The sequence below is a fragment of the Lithobates pipiens genome, unplaced genomic scaffold (assembly GCF_037356315.1).
Source record: "Lithobates pipiens isolate NorthernLeopardFrog02 unplaced genomic scaffold, aLitPip1_a1.2 Scaffold_35, whole genome shotgun sequence".
NCBI classification, from domain to species: domain Eukaryota; kingdom Metazoa; phylum Chordata; class Amphibia; order Anura; family Ranidae; genus Lithobates; species Lithobates pipiens.
In genome coordinates, this window is record NW_027507811.1 from 23,450,474 (window position 1) to 23,472,913 (window position 22,440).

The 22,440-nt window shown below is 46.3% G+C and overlaps 1 protein-coding gene across 1 annotated transcript in view; it reads right to left on the reverse strand.

The window, feature by feature from the left end:
* The window catches only part of LOC143955217 (uncharacterized), a 127,403-nt gene that overhangs the window by 67,675 nt on the left and 37,288 nt on the right, over window positions 1-22,440 (reverse strand). Inside the window, 4 exon segments of the mRNA XM_077465301.1 lie at window positions 7,306-7,428; window positions 10,336-10,418; window positions 16,110-16,235; window positions 16,238-17,701. Of these exon segments, the coding sequence (XP_077321427.1) occupies window positions 7,306-7,428; window positions 10,336-10,418; window positions 16,110-16,235; window positions 16,238-17,701 (1,796 nt within the window).

The following is a 22,440-nucleotide window of genomic DNA, read 5'->3' on the forward strand; positions in this document are numbered from 1 at the left end:
CACACAACCTGCTTGGTCCACAAAAGTTCTTATAAGGACTGGTAACTTGGTATAGGGTGCTACGGTACATAGGCCTGAGTGCAGTACAGTCTGCTGTTCTGTAAGGACCGCTATCGGTCCACAATACATAGGGTTGCCGTGCACTACTGCTGACCGCTGCCCTATACTGCAGCAGTCCTTCAGCGGTATAGGGACTGACGCACAGTCTGCTAAACACTAACACACAACCTGCTTGGTCCACAAAAGTTCTTATAAGGACTGGTAACTTGGTATAGGGTGCTACGGTACATAGGCCTGAGTGCGTTACAGTCTGCTGTTCTGTAAGGACCGCTATCGGTCCACAATACATAGGGTTGCCGTGCACTACTGCTGACCGCTGCCCTATACTGCAGCAGTCCTTCATTGGTATAGGGACTGACGTACAGTCTGCTAATCACTAACACACAACCTGCTTGGTCCACAAAAGTTCTTATAAGGACTGGTAACTTGGTATAGGGTGCTACGGTACATAGGCCTGAGTGCGTTACAGTCTGCTGTTCTGTAAGGACCGCTATCGGTCCACAATACATAGGGTTGCCGTGCACTACTGCTGACCGCTGCCCTATACTGCAGCAGTCCTTCATTGGTATAGGGACTGACGTACAGTCTGCTAATCACTAACACACAACCTGCTTGGTCCACAAAAGTTCTTATAAGGACTGGTAACTTGGTATAGGGTGCTACGGTACATAGGCCTGAGTGCGTTACAGTCTGCTGTTCTGTAAGGACCGCTATCGGTCCACAATACATAGGGTTGCCGTGCACTACTGCTGACCGCTGCCCTATACTGCAGCAGTCCTTCAGCGGTATAGGGACTGACGCACAGTCTGCTAAACACTAACACACAACCTGCTTGGTCCACAAAAGTTCTTATAAGGACTGGTAACTTGGTATAGGGTGCTACGGTACATAGGCCTGAGTGCAGTACAGTCTGCTGTTCTGTAAGGACCGCTATCGGTCCACAATACATAGGGTTGCCGTGCACTACTGCTGACCGCTGCCCTATACTGCAGCAGTCCTTCATTGGTATAGGGACTGACGTACAGTCTGCTAATCACTAACACACAACCTGCTTGGTCCACAAAAGTTCTTATAAGGACTGGTAACTTGGTATAGGGTGCTACGGTACATAGGCCTGAGTGCGTTACAGTCTGCTGTTCTGTAAGGACCGCTATCGGTCCACAATACATAGGGTTGCCGTGCACTACTGCTGACCGCTGCCCTATACTGCAGCAGTCCTTCATTGGTATAGGGACTGACGTACAGTCTGCTAATCACTAACACACAACCTGCTTGGTCCACAAAAGTTCTTATAAGGACTGGTAACTTGGTATAGGGTGCTACGGTACATAGGCCTGAGTGCGTTACAGTCTGCTGTTCTGTAAGGACCGCTATCGGTCCACAATACATAGGGTTGCCGTGCACTACTGCTGACCGCTGCCCTATACTGCAGCAGTCCTTCATTGGTATAGGGACTGACGTACAGTCTGCTAATCACTAACACACAACCTGCTTGGTCCACAAAAGTTTTTATAAGGACTGGTAACTTGGTATAGGGTGCTACGGTACATAGGCCTGAGTGCAGTACAGTCTGCTGTTCTGTAAGGACCGCTATCGGTCCACAATACATAGGGTTGACGTGCACTACTGCTGACCGCTGCCCTATACTGCAGCAGTCCTTCAGCGGTATAGGGACTAAGAGTTTTGTCACAGGGTGATTTAAAAAATGACAGGCAGAGGAAGAGGCAGGCCCTTCCGCAGGGGTGGTAGGGGTAGGGCAGGAGCAACAGCCTTGAGCCAAAGTGGGAAGTTGCAGAAGGTGCGTTCAATTACTTTAAAGGACGCACCAGACTTGGTTGAGTGGCTCACTCAGCCTTATTCTTCTGCACCCTCCTCATCCTCTCGATCTGCACCCTCTTCTTCACTCTCTGCTATGTGCACCCCCAAAGACACTACCACCAACAACACGACCACCACCACCACCACCACATACCTTCCGCTTGAGTCACTGGAATTATTTTCCGATCCATATCAAGAGGACATTTCTGATGCGCAGCCACTCTTGGTATTGGATCAGGAAGAGGAGGAAGCAACAAGCGCTACTCAGCAGTCTGACGCCAGTACCCAGATCAGCCCAAGGAGGAGGTTGGTCCCCGGTGTTGCTGCCTACTCTACTTATAGCGGTGGGGAAGGTGACGTTGATGATGACGTGTCTAGTGATGTCACGTGGGTGCCCACAAGAGAGGAAGAGGAGGGGAGTTCAGAGGGAGATATGGACCAGCAGATAGGGAGGAGAAGCAGCAATGACTTACATTGCACAGCAGGGACAAAGCAGACTGCAAATGTATCAGGAGCGAGTCATCGACCATGTACGGTCACATCTGGCGCTCCCAGGACACCGGCACATGGCTCCGCAGTGTGGGCTTTTTTTAACGTGTCCGCTGCTGACAATAGCGTTGCCATCTGCAATCTTTGCAGTCAACGCGTTAGTCGCGGTAAGCCCAATACTCACCTAGGGACGACCGCCTTAAGAAGGCACATGAGCAGCCATCACCGAGCCCAGTGGGAGCAACGGAACACACAAAGCCACACTGCAGGCTCTCACCGTCCAGCCTCGTCTTCTACTTCTCCTTCTCCTCTCTCCTCACAATTGTCCTCCACTCCACCTTCCATCACGCCAAGCTCACATTTTTCTGCAAAAAGGCAGGCTTCCGTGGGCCTAATGTTTGAGCGTAAAAAAATGATGACGCCGGATAACCCTCTTGCCCAACGGTTGGCGGCTGGCTTGTCAGAACTCATAGCCCGCCAACTACTGCCATATAAACTGGTGGACTCGGAGGCCTTTCGCAAATTTGTGGCCATTGGAACACCACAATGGAAGGTCCCAGGAAGGAAGTATTTCTCAGAGAAGGGCATCCCAGAGCTATATGGCCATGTTCAGCGGCAAGTGAATGTATCTCTGGCACACAGTGTCGGTGCCAAGATACATCTGACCACAGACACGTGGTCTAGCAAACACGGGCAGGGAAGGTATATCAGTTTTACTGCCCACTGGGTGAACCTTCTGACGGCCGTCAAGCATGTAACCCGTGGCACCCGTGTAGATTTGGTTTTACCGCCACGGATTGCATGCAGGCCTGACTCTTCTTCTCCTCCTCCTACTCCATCCTCCTCCCTCTCCTCCTCAGCTGCCTCCTCCTTTTCCGCTGCTAGCGTCTCTTCCACTGCACCGCCCAAGCTCCCCAGAACCTATTCCACATGCCAGGTGAGACGTTGCCATGCCGTGCTGCGTCTGTTGTGCCTGGAAGCAAAGAGCCACACTGGCCCGGCACTCCTTTCAGCTTTGCGTTCACAGGCAGATGAGTGGCTAACACCGCTCAATTTGACAGTTGGTAAAGTGGTGTGTGACAACGGTGCCAATCTGCTTAGCGCATTGAAACAGGGCAAAATCACGCACGTGCCGTGCATGGCACACGTCTTAAACTTGGTCGTGCAGCGATTCCTTGTCAAATACCCTGGGGTCCAGGACATCTTGCGGCAGGCAAGGAAAATCTCGGCCCATTTCAGAAGATCTTACACGGCCATGGCTCGCCTTGCTGACATTCAGCGGCGACACCATCTGCCGGTCAGACGTCTTATTTGCGATTGCCCGACGCGATGGAACTCAACCTTCTATATGCTTGATAGGCTGCTCCAGCAGAAACGTGCAGTTAACGTCTACCTGTATGAACTCTGCGAAAGAAACGGTTCTGGGGAGCTGGGTTTTTTTTCACCGCGCCAGTGGCTGCTCATGCGCGACACATGCAGACTTCTGCGGCCATTTGAGGAGATCACCAAACTGGTCGGTCGCAGCCATGGCGCCATCAGTGACATGGTACCTTATGCCTTCTTTCTGGAGCGTGCATTGCGTCGTGTCATTGATCAGGCTGTGGAGGAGCAGGAGCGGGAAGATGAGGAAGTCGCAATGCTGGATGAATTCCCAGGGGGGGCTACTCTATCTGAGACAAGTCAACAACAGGAGTCTGATGAGGAGTCAGAGGAGGATGGTGCCGGGGCGGATGAGCAGGAGCAAGAAGAGCATGCTTTAAACCTTTCTGGGATCCCTGTTGTGCGAGGATGGGGAGAGGAGAATGAAGAGGACGACATTATCCTGGATGATGAGCAGGAGCCAGGCCACCACACCGCTTCCACTTTAGTGCAAATGGGGGCCTTCATGCTCCAGTGTTTTAATAGGGACCCCCGTATAAAAAGCATGAGGGTCAAGGACCAGTACTGGGTGGCAACGTACTTAGACCCCCGGTACAAACACAAAATGGCGGAAATGTTACCGCCGTCGCAGAGGGCTGTCAGAATGCAGCACTTCCAGGCCTTGCTTCGAGAAATGCTGCATTCTGCTTTTGCGTGCGCTGGCAGAGGAGCAATTCCCACTCCCAGAGAAGGATTTGCGGGTACCAATCCAACAGCGCCTGCAAGAAGAGGCCGGTTTGAAGATGTGTTGGTGACTTCGGATATGAGGTCATTCTTTCAGCCGACCCATCGACAGGTGTCATCCGGATCCAGCATCAGGGAACGCCTAGACCGTCAGGTGTCCGACTACATTGGGTTAACGGCCGATGTGGACGCTCTGAGGAGTGATGAACCCCTAGACTACTGGGTGGGCAGGCTTGACCTCTGGCCAGAGCTTGCCCAATTTGCAATCGAACTGTTGGCTTGCCCCTCATCCAGTGTCCTGTCCGAAAGGACGTTCAGCGCAGCAGGGGGGATTGTGACCGATAAGCGTACTCGCCTAGCTCACCACAGTGTTAACTACCTCACATTTCTAAAAATGAATGAGGCATGGATCTCGGAGGAATTCAACACATGTGATCAGTAGACCATGTATATGTCTATAAACAATTTTTGGAATCAAGCACACAGACCTTCTTAATTCATTTGGCTCACTTCCCTGACCCAAAAAAGCACACCGTACTATATGCCCCTACCCTCCTCTTTGAAGAGGTTGAGCGGTGTCATATTTCTACTGGGGCTGCTTATTATGAGGGGTTCCCACCATCCCTGTGCTGTGCTGACTTCCTCCTGGGTGTTCTTATTATGAGGGGCTCCCACCATCCCTGTGCTGTGCTGACTTCCTCCTGGGGGTTCTTATTATGAGGGGATCACACCATCCCTGTGCTGTGCTGACTTCCTCCTGGGGGTTCTTATTATGAGGGGATCACACCATCCCTGTGCTGTGCTGACTTCCTCCTGGGGCTGCTTACGGTGCTGCTGTCAGCGCTGTATGTCACGGAGCTGCTGTCAGCGCTGTATGTCACGGAGCTGCTGTCAGCGCTGTATGTCACGGAGCTGCTGTCAGCGCTGTATGTCACGGAGCTGCTGTCAGCGCTGTATGTCACGGAGCTGCTGTCAGCGCTGTATGTCACGGAGCTGCTGTCAGCGCTGTATGTCACGGAGCTGCTGTCAGCGCTGTATGTCACGGTGCTGCTGTCAGCGCTGTATGTCACGGAGCTGCTGTCAGCGCTGTATGTCACGGAGCTGCTGTCAGTGCTGTATGTCACGGAGCTGCTGTCAGCGCTGTATGTCACGGAGCTGCTGTCAGCGCTGTATGTCACGGTGCTGCTGTCAGCGCTGTATGTCACGGAGCTGCTGTCAGCGCTGTATGTCACGGAGCTGCTGTCAGTGCTGTATGTCACGGAGCTGCTGTCAGCGCTGTATGTCACGGAGCTGCTGTCAGCGCTGTATGTCACGGAGCTGCTGTCAGCGCTGTATGTCACGGTGCTGCTGTCAGCGCTGTATGTCACGGAGCTGCTGTCAGCGCTGTATGTCACGGAGCTGCTGTCAGTGCTGTATGTCACGGAGCTGCTGTCAGCGCTGTATGTCACGGAGCTGCTGTCAGCGCTGTATGTCACGGAGCTGCTGTCAGCGCTGTATGTCACGGTGCTGCTGTCAGCGCTGTATGTCACGGAGCTGCTGTCAGCGCTGTATGTCACGGAGCTGCTGTCAGCGCTGTATGTCACGGTGCTGCTGTCAGCGCTGTATGTCACGGAGCTGCTGTCAGCGCTGTATGTCACGGAGCTGCTGTCAGCGCTGTATGTCACGGAGCTGCTGTCAGCGCTGTATGTCACGGAGCTGCTGTCAGCGCTGTATGTCACGGAGCTGCTGTCAGCGCTGTATGTCACGGAGCTGCTGTCAGCGCTGTATGTCACGGAGCTGCTGTCAGCGCTGTATGTCACGGTGCTGCTGTCAGCGCTGTATGTCACGGAGCTGCTGTCAGCGCTGTATGTCACGGAGCTGCTGTCAGTGCTGTATGTCACGGAGCTGCTGTCAGCGCTGTATGTCACGGAGCTGCTGTCAGCGCTGTATGTCACGGAGCTGCTGTCAGCGCTGTATGTCACGGAGCTGCTGTCAGCGCTGTATGTCACGGAGCTGCTGTCAGCGCTGTATGTCACGGTGCTGATGTCAGTGCTCTGTATTACGGTGCTGCTGTCAGTGCTCTGTATCTCCTGCACCCTCTTGTTTGCCTACCCTGGTCCCTGACCTTCCCTCTCCTCCATTGCCTTCATTAGCTCCATAGTCCTGAATTGTCAGAACAATTTCCCAAATAAAAAAAAAATGCTTGTAGTTATCGATCCCAAATTCACCTCATACATGTATTATGCTATTGTCCAGGTGGTGGGACTACGTGCTACCCCCTAATAATTACCCCGTGGCCGCAAATTCGACCTAAAGGTTTGCGAAATTCGCCTCCCATTGAAGTCAATGGAGCCCGCGGCGAACGGTCGTTTTCGCGAACGTTTGTGCCCGTTCGCGTTTCGCGTTCGCGAAACGTCCCGTCGGAAGTTCGTCCATCACTATTCAGGGACATTCTCAGAATCTCCCCTGTATCAGGCCCCATCATCTTCACTTCATACATTCAGCAATTATTTAATAGTAAGATGATTGTATAATATTCCCAGAATGCCCCTCAGCTCTCTGGTCAGATTTGTGTTCTATTAATAGAGATAAAATACTCACCAGATGTCTTCTTCACTACTGCGTAACCCTATTGAGATATGTCATCAGAAATGTGAATGCTTACTTAAGTCATTCAGTGACATTCCCAGAATGTCCCCCATATCAGGTCACATCATATTCACTTCATACATTCAGCACTTATTTAATAGTAAAACGATTGTATAATATTCCCAGAATGCCCCTCAGCTCTCTGGTCAGATTTGTGATTAGTAGAGAAAAAAATGTTGTAATTTGACCTCCCAGAATCCTCCTCACCTCTCCAGTCAGCAGGTAGATGATCTCCAGGGTGAGGTCTAATATCTTCTCTGTCATGTGACTTTGGTCTTTGTCCATCGTCATCATTGATGTGGTCATGTGATCTGTACAGGACTCTCCTCTCTGTAAATGGATAATAAATAAAGATAATAAAATAAAGTCTTTCAGAACAATTAGAATTCGGATCGATCGAAAATCGATCGACCGATTCTAATTCTGTGTGAAGAAAGCTGGTTGTTAGGCAGTGGGCCTGGAAGCTGGCCACCCACATCCCTAACAACCATGACTTATCTGTCAGTGGGCTTGCAAAGGGGAAAGGGGAGGGGATGAGCGAGCGCCCCTCCTAAACCATACCGGGCCACATGCCCTCAACATGGGGGGTGGGTGCTTTGGAGCGGGGGGGCACTTTGTCTTCATGTTGATGGGGACAAGAGCCTCTTCTCGACAACCCTGGGCTATGGTTGTCGTGGTCTGCGAGTGGGAGGCTTAACGGAATCTGGAAGCCACCCAGATCCCGGCCTACCCTATGTGCATGGGTATCTGGTACCTACCCATTCACTATAAAGTGTCAAAAAGTAAAAACCACAAGAAACATAAAAAAAAAGAAAAAAATAATGTCCCTCGATGTGAATCCATCATCAATAACGACGCTCGCCGAATCTGAAAAATAGAAAAACATTAAAACGCCCTGCCTTGAGGGAGGCTACCCACTGTATGCCCACTCTGCACTTTGACAGTTCTTATATTGGTAAGGGGCGGGACCACCTGGCTACTTCAGCTGGTAGCACTGCCCCTTCTGATGTCACTTGATGTCAGAAGGGGGCAGAGCCACCGGGTGAAGTAGCCAGGTGGCCCAGACCCTTATCTATACAAGAACTGTCAAAGCGCAGAGAGAGCATATGGCAGATGGCCTCCCACAAGGTAGGGCATTTTACTTTTGTTCTATTTTTCGGGTCCTGCGGGCATCGTGATTGACGATGGATTTACATCGAATGACACTATTATTATTTTTTTAATAAAGGACTTATTTCTTGTGGTTTTTACTTATTGACACTTTTATGGTGAATGGGTAGGGGCACGATGTACCCGATACTCATTCACATGGGGGGGCAGGATCTGGGGTCCCCCTTGTTAAAGGTTAAAGGATTTTGGTAAACCCCTGCCTGCAGACCCCCACAACCACAGTCCAGGGTTGTCGGGAAGAGGCCCTTGTCCTCATCAACATGGGGACAATGTGCTTTGGGGTGAGGGGCACAGAGCCTCCCTGCCCCAAGGCTCCCACCCCGTGCTCACTCGTCCCCTGCCCCCTTTCCTGACCTGCCGGGCTGCATGCTCTGATAAGGGTCTGGTATGGATTTTGGGGGGGGACCCCACACCAAATTTTTTTACATTTTTCTATTTCCGGGAGATGCCGGCATTCTTTATTTTTAAATTCATTTGTCAGTAGGGAAGCCCGCTGACAGGTGATGATTCAAGGTTGTTAAGCTGCTTAATAACCAGCTATTTCTTTATACAGAATTGGGATCGGTCAGTCTTTTTTTTTTATCCAATTCGAATTCTAAACGTTCTGAAAAGTTGGCATTCATTAGAACATTAATAAATTGATGAATTTTAATGAAAACGAAAAGAATTGTTCTGAAAACGAAACAAACTAAACGAATTCCGAAACTAAACTAAACAAATTCCATAACAAAATTAGTAACATAACAAAACTATATAAAACTATACAAAACAAATGTTTCAGTTTTTCACATGTCTACTGGATGGACAGTTGTATAAATGGTTCTATATTTAGGATGTACTGTATTTGGACTATAAACCAGAGGCTCTGGATGGACAGTTGGATAAATGGCTTTATATTTAGGATGTATCCGGTCTATAAACCAGAGGCTCTGGATGGACAGTTGGATAAATGGTTCTATATTTAGGATGTATCCGGTCTATAAACCAGAGGCTCTGGATGGACAGTTGGATAAATGGCTCTATATTTAGGATGTATCCGCTCTATAAACCAGAGGCTCTGGATGGACAGTTGGATAAATGGCTCTATATTTAGGACATATCTGGTCTATAAACCAGAGGCTCTGGATGGACAGTTGGATAAATGGCTCTATATTTAGGACATATCTGGTCTATAAACCAGAGGCTCTGGATGGACAGTTGGATAAATGGCTCTATATTTAGGATGTATCCAGTCTATCCAACTGTCCATCCAGAGCCTCTGGTTTATAGACTGGATACATCCTAAATATAGAGCCATTTATCCAACTGTCCATCCAGAGCCTCTGGTTTATAGACCAGATATGTCCTAAATATAGAGCCATTTATCCAACTGTCCATCCAGAGCCTCTGGTTTATAGAGCGGATACATCCTAAATATAGAGCCATTTATCCAACTGTCCATCCAGAGCCTCTGGTTTATAAATGGCTCTATATTTAGGATGTATCCAGTCTATAAACCAGAGGCTCTGGGTGGACAGTTGGATAAATGGTTCTATATTTAGGATGTATCCGGTCTATAAACCAGAGGCTGTGGATGGACAGTTGGATAAATGGCTCTATATTTAGGATGTATCCGGTCTATAAACCAGAGGCTCTGGATGGACAGTTGGGCAAATGGTGACTTGCACATGTGTTATGTTGGTGGCAGGAGGTTAAGCATAGCAAACAACCGAGTAACCGCAACTACAATGACTCTCCCCATTTACACCTAAGCAGTTTGTAGCTTTAAAATCAAAGCTAAAAAAAACTCTCAATAAACAAATTTTAATGATGGCTGTTCATATATGAGCACTGATCACATATGGTGCTGGTAGCTCAATGTCTGATGCACCAAAAGCTAAATAATCTACCTTCGATGCAGAATTGGGTGTTTTTTTTGGCCAAATGGACTTCAATGGAAACACCTGCTTTTGATTGGTCAAAACAAAAATGTCCGAAGCTTGAATACACATGTAAATGTTTGAGATTTGGTTATAATGCACTCATTTACGCAGCCTAGAAAGGATAATGCAAACTTGTAATAAATACCTCCTTCAGAAAACGTCTCCCGAATATCCCAACACGATCACAACGTTCCAGCACAAGAGCTGAACAGGTGGACAGTAAAGAAACTCAGCTTCTGTCGTTGCTAGGCAACCAATAACGGCAGGAATGGAGTTCTTCCTGAAACGCCCACAGGGCGGGGAAACCATACCCCCTCCACACAATCAGGTGATGTTACTGGGCATGTGCAGACCGCAGCCAATGGCATGACAGGACTTGGCCGTGTCTGTTGTCACCCAACAATGTAGTGTTAGCTGCTGTCCAGAGACACAATGGGGGGGATTAACAAAGAGAAATACATTGGTTTTGTGGTGTAAATATTGACGCGTTTTACGTGAGCCAAATCACATTAGAAGTGTTTTGTGAAAAATTCTATTGCGTGCGCCAAAATATTGAAGCCCTTGAGCCAATGTCCCAATTTAAGAAAAGCTTTAAAATATAAACCACTACCAGAGCGGTGGAAATAGCCGTTTGGCACCAAAATTTTAGCGCACACGTCCTAAGCACCCTCAGATCTGGTGCACCACTACCATGGGACAAAATCATGGATTGGAGGGCATCACTTTTATTAATTTCTTATTGATAATTAAAGTTGAACTCCAGTTACATCGGCCCACCTTGGAGTATAAGTGTACATACTCCATACCCGAGGGACCGCAGTGGAAGCCAAGAATCACGGTGCTACTTCAGTGATCGTCGGCGTCTTCCAGGTCCTGGTTGTCCTGCTACATAGTAACCACAGGGGGTCACTTTCTTGGGAAGGACTCCATTGGACGAGGTGGAGATTGTGACATCACCACCCCAGCCTTTCCATCTCATTCCTCTAGAGCGGGGGTAGGCAACCCCCCAGAGGTTGAGATCTACCTGGACAACATGGAGGATAGCAAAGATCCAGGGGGGGAGAGGCACCCTTCAAAAAAAAGATAACCTACCAAGCTCCCGATAAAAAGACAGCATTACAGTAGTGTCCTCTGTCCCCTTCACATCACCCTCCCACTTTAGTGTCCTCTGCCCCCCATAGCAGTGTCTCTTCCCCCCCTATCACCCACTCACTGTAGTGTCCTATACCCCCATTGCTGTGTACTCTGCCCCCCAGAACAGTAGTGCTCTGTAACCCCCCAAACGCAGTAAACTCTGCCCCTCAACATCACTTGCCCCCACTGTAGTGTCGTCTGCCCCCTCCCCCCACAATAGTGTTCTGTTACCCCCCAATGCAGCATCCTCTGCACGCTCACATCACCCCCTCCCCACAGTAGTGTCCTCTGTTCCCCCACAGTACTGTTCTGTACCCCCAAATTTAGTGTTCTCTGCCCTGTCCCCCCCCACTAGTGTCCTGTAACCCCTAAAACAGTGTCATCTGACCCCCTTCACATCAACCCCCCACCCCCGGTAGTGTCCTCTGTCCCCACTCTAACAGTGTACCCCCGCTCGCCCACATACACACAGCGCTGTGTAGGTAGCACTTCCCACCTACCAGTGTGTTCACCAGAGCAGAGATTAGGAGACAGCATAGTGCTGCATAGTACACCGCCACCAAGACTTTTGCATTTTTTAACTACTTGACCTCCAGAAGATTCACCCCCCTTCATGACCAGGCCATTTTTGCGATACAGCACTGCGTTACGTCAACTGACAACTGCGTGGTCATGCAACGCTGTACATAAATAACATTTAGGTCAGTTTTTCCCCACAAATAGCGCTTTCTTTTGCTGGTATTTCCTCGACTCTGCGTTTTTAATTTTTTGCAATATAAACAAAATAGAGCGTCAAATTTGAAAAAAAAAACCAAAACACTACTTTACTTTCTGCTATAAAAGCAACGTATGTAATAAAAAAAAATTTTTTTTTAATTCTTATTCGATTTAGGCCAATATGTATTCTTCTATATATTTTTGGTGCCAAAAATACCAATAAGCGTATATTGATTGGTTTGCGCCAACGTTAGAGCTGGCCTATAAAATTTTCCGACAACACTCTCCCCACATTCACCTTTACTTTCCTTATTTGGCCAACCGCTCTTTTACCCTGCCTTTACCCAGCCTGCCTCTTTCCAGACGTGGTCTCGGGCCGGTCTGGAACGTATTCGCGATTTCATCTCCAATGGCACTCTCAAACCCTTCCCAGTCCTTCAGTCACAGTTGAACATCCCCCCACGGGAACACTTCCGATATATTCAAATCACCCATTTTATTCGTACGCTCTTGGGCTCTCACAGAGTCTCGAATAAGCTATCTATGTTTGAGAACATATGTGACTCTGATCCACATGCCCCAGGTATCATCTCCAATCTTTACGCTCATCTCACATCCCTTCCTTCCTCACTTCCATCGTACGCTTCGGCCTGGTCTACGGACCTGTCCCTCAATTTGGATGCAGGCGATTGGGCAGAGATATGGGCAACCACTAAAATAACATCACAGAATGTGATCGCGCTGGAGGCCAGCTATAAGGTTCTCATGAGATGGTACCTCGTCCCGACCAGGATCGCTAGATACACCCCAGCCCACTCCCCGAACTGCTTTCGCGGTTGTGATTCCAGGGGTACACACCTCCACATATGGTGGACATGCCCGGTAGTAGCACACTTTTGGGGACTCATATTTCAAATGGCCTCTCTCCTGTTCAACACTACCCTCATTCCTGACCCGGCCCTTGCCTTACTTAATCTCCCTCCTCCCACTTTGTCTAGGGCACAATTGCGTCTCCTTACTCAACTTACCACGGCCGCCAAGCAGACCATAGCGAAGGCTTGGAGGACACCACTGTTAAATATTGCGGAAGTCAAATGTAGGATAACCCAAGCCATGATCCACAGTAAAATTGAAGCTACAATTTTGGACAAAATTCCCCAACACCTCAAAATTTGGCGCCCTTGGGCAGATCACTACCTCCCCCACGACTTTGATAAACACCTCCTGGAGCCTTGATTCTGTGATGTTCTGCTTTTTTAATATTTAATTTTTTCTTTTAGGACCAGGGGATTGGGCTGTTCTCAGCCCCCTAGGCACCCGTGGACCACCTGGCCGGAACTAGCTCCCCTTTTCTTTTACCCCACCTTCTTTCTCCATCTTTTCCTTCACTCCACTCTCCCCTTTCTCTTTCCGCTCCTCTTTCCCCCTTTCCTTATCTCACTTCTATTTCTTACCCTTCTTTTCCCATTCCTTAAAATTTGTTGATGATGTAGCACTTATTTCTTCTTACATCTCCGTTACTGTTGCCCAGCTTGCTCGGGCAGAGTCTCTCCTCTCATTGGCTGACCCAATAATTTCTGAACCTATAATCTAGTGACATCAACATTCTCATTGTTTTATTTTCTTTTTTGATATGCGATTCTATTGTATGCCAAAATGCAAATCACTCTGTGTGCACTAGTGCACATTTCCTCTATTCTCCTTTATCTCCTTCTGCAACAGCTCTGCTACCAATGTCTGTTCCTTGCAAACGATTGTAACAGTGACTATACCATTTGTACTTTTTGCTTGTTGTCAATAAAATTATTTGAACTGAAAATTTTCCGACAACATGATCCGATCGTTTGTAGAGAATGTCCGATCGGACAAAGTGCCACGCATGCTCAGATCAAATTCCTAGACCAAAGCTATTGGCTACTAGCCTGAACGTAGTCCCGTCGTAACGAAATAACGTTGTCACGTTCCGAACTATCAGATTGTCTGACAACTTTGTCCGACCGTGTGTATGCAACACCAGTTTCAGACAACATCCATCGGATTTGGTTGTCGGAATGTCCGACTGTGTGTACAAGGGCTAAGAGAGGTGGGCACGGAGAAGAGAGAGAAAACCTTTTTTGCCATTTTTTCCAAATAGCGAGGGTAAATAACATCGGTCCTAAGCATATATTTCTCAGCTGGAATATAGAGGTGGTCAAGTCAGACCAAGGCATGGAGCAAGGATGTACAGGGCTGGTAAACACTCAGTTCTAACTCTGACCATCTGTTTGTTGCAAGTCGTGTAGACCAGGAGATAGTTGCTGTGAGGTGGGTGGCATAATAGTAATTATTAATATCAGGGGCTCCCAACCCTCCATGAGACCATGGCCGTCTTTAAGGCAGGGCAAAAGGGGCAGCTGCCCTGGGCCCTGTCATTGTTGTGGGGCCCAAAACAGCTGCCTCACACTTGCAACTATCCTGGTTTAAATTCCCTTGTCCCTTGAAGTTTTAGTCCCTTGCTGTGTCCCGATATCTCAGTGTGAAGTGCTGGTCCTAATGCTGCCCAGCTCTGCTCTGTTGATGTGTACAGATGACTCACCTGCAGACCCTGTGTTTACATGTAAATAACCGTCATTCATGTGTAAATAGTGGCTGCAATACTAAGTAAATAGCTGCGGCTGGTGGCATTGATATGTAAATAAAGGCGACATTCATATGTATAGCATGCTCCCCTGCAGTGAAGAGAAGATGTGCTGTAACCTCTAGCAACTAATCAATGAGCCGCAATGTGTGCTGTAACCTCTAGCAACCAGTCAGTAAGCAGTAATGATATGCAGGTGGAGAGTGAAATTGCCTGGGGGGGGGGGGGCAAGTAAATGTTTGCCCAGGGCCCAATCAATATTAAAGACGGCCCTGCATGAGACTGAGGGGCAAATACTCGGTGTGCTTTGTTACCCCAGATAAATTTAGTAAAGGCCCTTTGGATAGTTCGAAGTTGTGACACGGGAACTGCGATTGGCAAGGTTTCAAAGAGGTATCAAAATTTTGGGAGTATAGACATTTTGAGGACATTTATCCTACCTAAAAGAGACAGAGGACATTCCCCCCAGTTACGTAATAGCCTGTGTGTTTCCAGAATTCAGGTTTCCCCCTTAAAATCAATTCCAGACCAGAATTAGTGGGGAACCGCGCAACATTTTTTTTGTGTGGAGGTCCATGAGTTTTTTTGTTTTTTTTTTGAGTTTTACATTTTTTTTTATCAGTTTTATTGATTTTTTTCAAATTTTTTTTTTAAATTGTATTTTCAAGTTTTATTGATTTTTCATAGAAATACAAAACAAAACATAAAGAGGCCAAACACGCCCTCGCAGGGGCCATTACCTCCGTACAAAAATATCAAAATTACAAACAGTAACAGTCTAAATGGTATCATAGTATGTAGTATGGTCATACCACCCACCTTTCCGAGATGGGAACGAGGCACATCAATTAGCAAAAGTAGGACACGCCCCCTGCCCCACCCCCTTGCAGGAGAATTATACAAAAAAAAAATAAAAAAATATGATTGGTTAAACACACTTTTTTTTTACCTGCTATTCCTTTATATTGGCTTTTGAAATGTACAAATGCAGCAATTAAGGAATTGGATGAAAGGTTTAGCACTGGGAAACACTTTTTGAAAGATAAAAATATGCATTTTATATACAAATCTAAAGATCGGACCAAAATGAGGAGAAATGAGGAGGAAAGAGGGACAGAGGGACTTTGTTTCAAATCAAGGACAATCCCTAGAAATCAGGGAAAGACCCTCAAAATCCGGGGCAGTCCCTCAAAAACCAGGGACAGTCCCTCAAAATCCGGGACAGTCCCTCAAAAACCAGGGACAGTCCCTCAAAATCCGGGACAGTCCCTCAAAAACCAGGGACAGTCCCTCAAAATCCGGGACAGTCCCTCAAAAACCAGGGACAGTCCCTCAAAATCCGGGACAGTCCCTCAAAATCTGGGACAGTCCCTCAAAAACCAGGGATGTGCTGAGCCAGGAACTGCATCAGGCTGATACAGTGTGGGGGAGGGGGGTGTTCTCTGATGTCTAATTAGATGTCCTGTCCAATGAAATATGAATACCGACGCTCACTGTATGACTTCTCTGGTGTTTAGGAAAGCTTCCTTTGTGAGCGTAACATTTCCCGCACTCTGAACAGGAACATGGACGCTCGCTGTGTGACTTCTCTGGTGTTGAAGAAGGTTTCCTATCACAGCAAAACATTTCCCACACTGTGAACATGAATACAGATGCTCATTCATGTGTCTTCTCTCGTGTTGAAGAAGGTTTCCTTTTAGACCAAAACATTTTCCGCACTTTGAACAGGAATATGGACGCTCACCTGTGTGACTTTTCTGGTGATCAACGAGGTGACCCCTCTGAGTAAAACTTTTCCCGCACTCTGAACATGAAAACGGACGCTCACCTGTGTGAATTCGCTGGTGATCAACAAGGCTTACTTTCCTAGTAAAACATTTCCCGCACTCTGAACAGGAATACGGACGCTCACCTGTGTGACTTCTCTGGTGATAAACGAGGCTTTCTTTACAAGTAAAACATTTCCCACACTCTGAACATGAAAACGGACGCTCGCCTGTGTGACTTCTCTGGTGATAAACGAGGCTTGCTTTACAAGTAAAACATTTCCCGCACTCTGAACAGGAATACGGATGCTCACCAGTGTGACTTCTCTGGTGTGTAAGAAGGCGTCCTCTGTGAGCGAAACATTTCCCACATTCTGAACAAGAATATGGACCCTCATGTGTGTGACATCTCTGGTGATAAACAAGGCTTCCTCTGTGAGTAAAACCTTTCCCGCACTCTAAACATGAAAACAGACGCTCACCCGTGTGACTACTCTGGTGTTTAAGAAGGCGTTCTTTGTGAGTGAAACCTTTCCCACACTCTGAACAGGAATATGGACGCTCACCTGTGTGAGTCCTCTGGTGTTGAAGAAGGTTTGATTTTTGAGTGAAACATTTCCCACACTCGGAACAGGAATACGGACGCTCACCTGTGTGAATTCTTTGGTGTATTAGGAGGCCTCCTTTCTGAGAGCAACTTTTCCCGCACTCTGAACATGAATAAGGACGTTCCCCTGTGTGACTCCTCAGGTGTATAATGAGGCTTGCTTCCCTAATGAAGTGTTTCCCGCACTCTGGACATGAATTTGTATTATTACTCTTGTGACTTTTCTGGTCTGTAAGAAGTTTCCTTTCCTTAGAAAAAACTTTCCCGCACTCTGAACATGAAAAGGTCACACTGGTGTGAGTTTTAAGATGTAGAAGAAGTTCAGATTTCCTCTTAAAACATTTCCCGCACTCCAAACAAGATAATGAACTCTCTCCTGTGGGAAATCCTTCATGGATTAGAGAAGACTCCTTGGGTATAGATGGAGGTGTTGATGGATCTGCACTGTGAGAATGGAGATGGATGTCTGAAGTAACAGGATGTGATTGGTCAGAAGATTCCTCAGGATTAGAGGGATCCATTGATGTCTCCACATGATATGGTCTGTGGTGTAGAATTTGACTCATTTGGTTTATTTTACGAGAATATTCAGTAATCTCATTATTTTCTGCATCGTAATCTGGAGATGAAAAAATATCTCCCTCCGAAGTATTCCTGACATGGTGTCCATCTGATAGAAAGTAGATTTAAAATATTAAAATAAAAAGGAATTCACATTTTGCAGTCATCAATACTATATGAAAATATAAAAAAATCTGATTTAGTACAATACACCAAACCACCAATCATACATGAGATACCACTGATTGTACATTGATGACCTCGTTATATTGAGGAATAGAGATGGACCTTTCATATGGTGTACAGTATCTCCTCCTCATTTGTTGGGAACATGACGTTATATTGAGGGATGGAGATGGACCTTTCATATGTTGTACAGTGTCTCCTCCTCATTTGTTGGGAACATGACGTTATATTGAGGAATGAAGATGGACCTTTCATATGGTGTACAGTATCTCCTCCTCATTTGTTGGGAACATGACGTTATATTGAGGAATGGAGATGGACCTTTCATATGGTGTACAGTATCTCCTCCTCATTTGTTGGGAACATGACGTTATATTGAGGGATGGAGATGGACCTTTCATATGTTGTACAGTGTCTCCTCCTCATTTGTTGGGAACATGACGTTATATTGAGGAATAGAGATGGACCTTTCATATGGTGTACAGTATCTCCTCCTCATTTGTTGGGAACATGACGTTATATTGAGGAATGGAGATGGACCTTTCATATGGTGTACAGTATCTCCTCCTCATTTGTTGGGAACATGACGTTATATTGAGGGATGGAGATGGACCTTTCATATGTTGTACAGTGTCTCCTCCTCATTTGTTGGGAACATGACGTTATATTGAGGAATAGAGATGGACCTTTCATATGGTGTACAGTATCTCCTCCTCATTTGTTGGGAACATGACGTTATATTGAGGAATAGAGATGGACCTTTCATATGGTGTACAGTATCTCCTCCTCATCTGTTGGGAACATGACGTTATATTGAGGAATGGAGATGGACCTTTCATATGGTGTACAGTATCTCCTCCTCATTTGTTGGGAACATGACGTTATATTGAGGAATGGAGATGGACCTTTCATATGGTGTACAGTATCTCCTCCTCATTTGTTGGGAACATGACGTTATATTGAGGAATGGAGATGGACCTTTCATATGGTGTACAGTATCTCCGCCTCATTTGTTGGGAACATGACATTATATTGAGGAATGGAGATGGACCTTTCATATGGTGTACAGTATCTCCTCCTCATTTGTTGGGAACATGACATTATATTGAGGAATGGAGATGGACCTTTCATATGGTGTACAGTATCTCCTCCTCCTCATTTGTTGGGAACATGACATTATAGTGAGGAATGGAGATGGACCTTTCATATGGTGTACAGTATCTCCTCCTCATTTGTTGGGAACATGACGTTATATTGAGGAATGGAGATGGACCTTTCATATGGTGTACAGTATCTCCTCCTCATTTGTTGGGAACATGACGCTATATTGAGGAATGGAGATGGACCTTTCATATGGTGTACAGTATCTCCTCCTCCTCATTTGTTGGGAACATAACGTTATATTGAGGAATGGAGATGGACCTTTCATATGGTGTACAGTATCTCCGTCTCATTTGTTGGGAACATGACGCTATATTAAGGAATGGAGATGGACCTTTCATATGGTGTACAGTATCTCCTCCTCCTCATTTGTTGGGAACATGACATTATATTGAGGAATGGAGATGGACCTTTCATATGGTGTACAGTATCTCCTCCTCATTTGTTGGGAACATGACGTTATATTGAGGAATGGAGATGGACCTTTCATATGGTGTACAGTATCTCCTCCTCATTTGTTGGGAACATGACATTATATTGAGGAATGGAGATGGACCTTTCATATGGTGTACAGTATCTCCTCCTCATTTGTTGGGAACATGACGCTATATTGAGGAATGGAGATGGACCTTTCATATGGTGTACAGTATCTCCTCCTCCTCATTTGTTGGGAACATGACATTATATTGAGGAATGGAGATGGACCTTTCATATGGTGTACAGTATCTCCTCCTCATTTGTTGGGAACATGACATTATATTGAGGAATGGAGATGGACCTTTCATATGGTGTACAGTATCTCCTCCTCATTTGTTGGGAACATGACGTTATATTGAGGAATGGAGATGGACCTTTCATATGGTGTACAGTATCTCCTCCTCATTTGTTGGGAACACGACGTCATATTGAGGAATGGAGATGGACCTTTCATATGGTGTACAGTATCTCCTCCTCATTTGTTGGGAACATGACGTTATATTGAGGAATGGAGATGGACCTTTCATATGGTGTACAGTATCTCCTCCTCATTTGTTGGGAACATGACGTTATATTGAGGAATGGAGATGGGCCTTTCATATGGTGTACAGTATCTCCTCCTCATTTATTCAGTAGTGTGATGAATACTAATTGGGTGAACTCAATTGATTTTTATTTTTTTTTCAGCATGTAGCAATTTAATTCAATCTTATTTTATTGAGAAAGTAAAAAAGCGTACAGTATACAAATATGTCATTCAATAACACATATAAAGAGATAAACATAATTTTAATACCAGTGCCAGAGCGTCTCATGGAGTATGGAATTTGTTATCTTCAATTAAGTTAGTTTGATATACAAGCCCGTGTAACTATATCATCTATCATGACTTATTAAGGGTCAGTGAGTACCACTATCTACTCAATGAGTGGTGCCCACTTATTACAAATATGCTAGGGCTTTTGTTGTTGTACTAATCGCGATTTCTCTTAGGGTGAAACCCTATGTGTGTTGCAATTTCCGTCTGATGATACTAAAGATTATGGTTTGGGTGGTCGTGTATCACTGTAACATATAAAGTGAAAAGAGGGATGAAGATGAGGATAGAGGGGTCAAGGCAGTATGGTAAGTAGATAGTAAGAGGGAGACATTCCACTTTGGTTAGACAGTTGCGTTAGTAGAGTCCTCGTTGCCCATTTCCTGCGACAACATTTGCTCTAAGCTATTGATTCGGTCCACTTCAATTGCCCAATCCCCCAGGAAGGCATGTTCATCGACTTCCAGTGTCTGGGCAGAACCGTTCTGGCTGCTGCCAGAAAGTGGCGCAGAATGTCTTTTTTGACCGATTTAAGCAGTCCAGGGAGCATAGATAGCAGAGCTACCTCAGGAGATGGTGTGATTGAGGTTGCCATGAGTCTGCAGTACAGATTGAGGATCTTTTGACAGAACCTCCACACAGAGGGGCATTCCCACCAAATGTGGAGTAGTGTTCCCTTGAATGACAAGCAACGCCAGCAGGTATCATGTGTAGGAGAGAATATAGTTGGGAGACCACATGCGTAGGGGGGGGGGGGGGGTCGGTCTGAAGCAGCATGTTCTCCAAGTCTGTTAAGTCAGTAAGTATATCAGGCAGGGATGGGAAGGTACGAATATAGGATATCAATTGTTGCCTCTGCAGCCAATGCGTCGAAGTATGAGGAGATAGGCTGGAGGGAACATCTGTAGTCAGAGAGGAGTCTGAACGTAGGACATGGGCAAGTCGTCTGTGTTCCTCCTTACACCAAGGTCCAAAACTCATTCCCTGTAGGGCCGGTGGAAAAGCGGGAGTCCCAAGCATTGGTGTCATGGGTCCTTTTAGTGGAGATAGAGTCTTGGATGAATTCATTCGGGTCCATATTTGTATAGTTTGTTGGGTGAGATCGCCAAGGGGTATCCCGCCCTTCAGGAATTCAGCAGGCATCCACGGCAAAGCGCGTAGATATATTGGATTAAGGTGGATCTCTGTTTGTACCCATAATTAGGTGGAGGAATGGTGGAACCAGTTAAGTATACACATGAGTACTGCTGCTCTATAGTATATAGAGGCATATGGGAGCTCCAGCTCTACCACGAATCTTGGGGAGCGATAGAGTCTCATAGCATATACGAGGAGGAGCCCCCACCATATAAAGGAGGAAAACAGTTGGCGGAGCTTCTTAAAGAACCAGGAGGGTATGGAAATGGGAATTGTCTGGAACAAATAGAGAAACCGAGGGAGGACATCCATTTTTAGAGCATTCACTCTGCCTAGCCATGATAGGTGTTTCTTTGTGTAGTTTTAGAGATCTGTCTTGGTTCTAAACAGAAGGGGAGTGAAGTTCAGGGAGAACACTTGGGACCCTTCTGTGGGTATTTGGATTCCGAGGTAACGGATGGAAGTGGAACCTGTTTTAACCACTACAATACAGGGCACTTTCGTCCCCTTCCTTCCCAGCCCAATTTTCAGCTTTCATCACCCTAGCGCTTTCAGTGACAATTGCGCGGTCATGCTACACTGTACCCAAATGAAATTTTTATCATTTTGTTCGCACAAATAGAGCTTTATTTTGGTGGTATTTATTCACGACTCAGTTTTTTATTTTTTGCGATATAAGCGCAAAAATGCGGAAATTTGAAAAAAAAAAAAAAAAAGAAAAATAAAATCAAATTTTGTCATACATTTAAGCCAAAATGTATTCTGCTACATGTTTTTGGTAAAAAAAATTCTGTTGAGTGTATAATAATTGGTTTGTGTGATCACGGACATATGTATGCGAATGATCATGTACATATGTGTGCAGGTGATCACGTATATACGTGTGCAGATAATCATTGGAACATGTGATTTTAGTGGGACATATGTGGGGGACATGTTTTTATTATTAGGGACATGTGTTTTTATTATTTGGGGACATGTATGTTTTGGGGACATGTATGTTTTGGAGACATATGTGGGGACTGTGTTTACACTGTGTGGTGTGTTGTGTATTACACTAGACTGGTGAT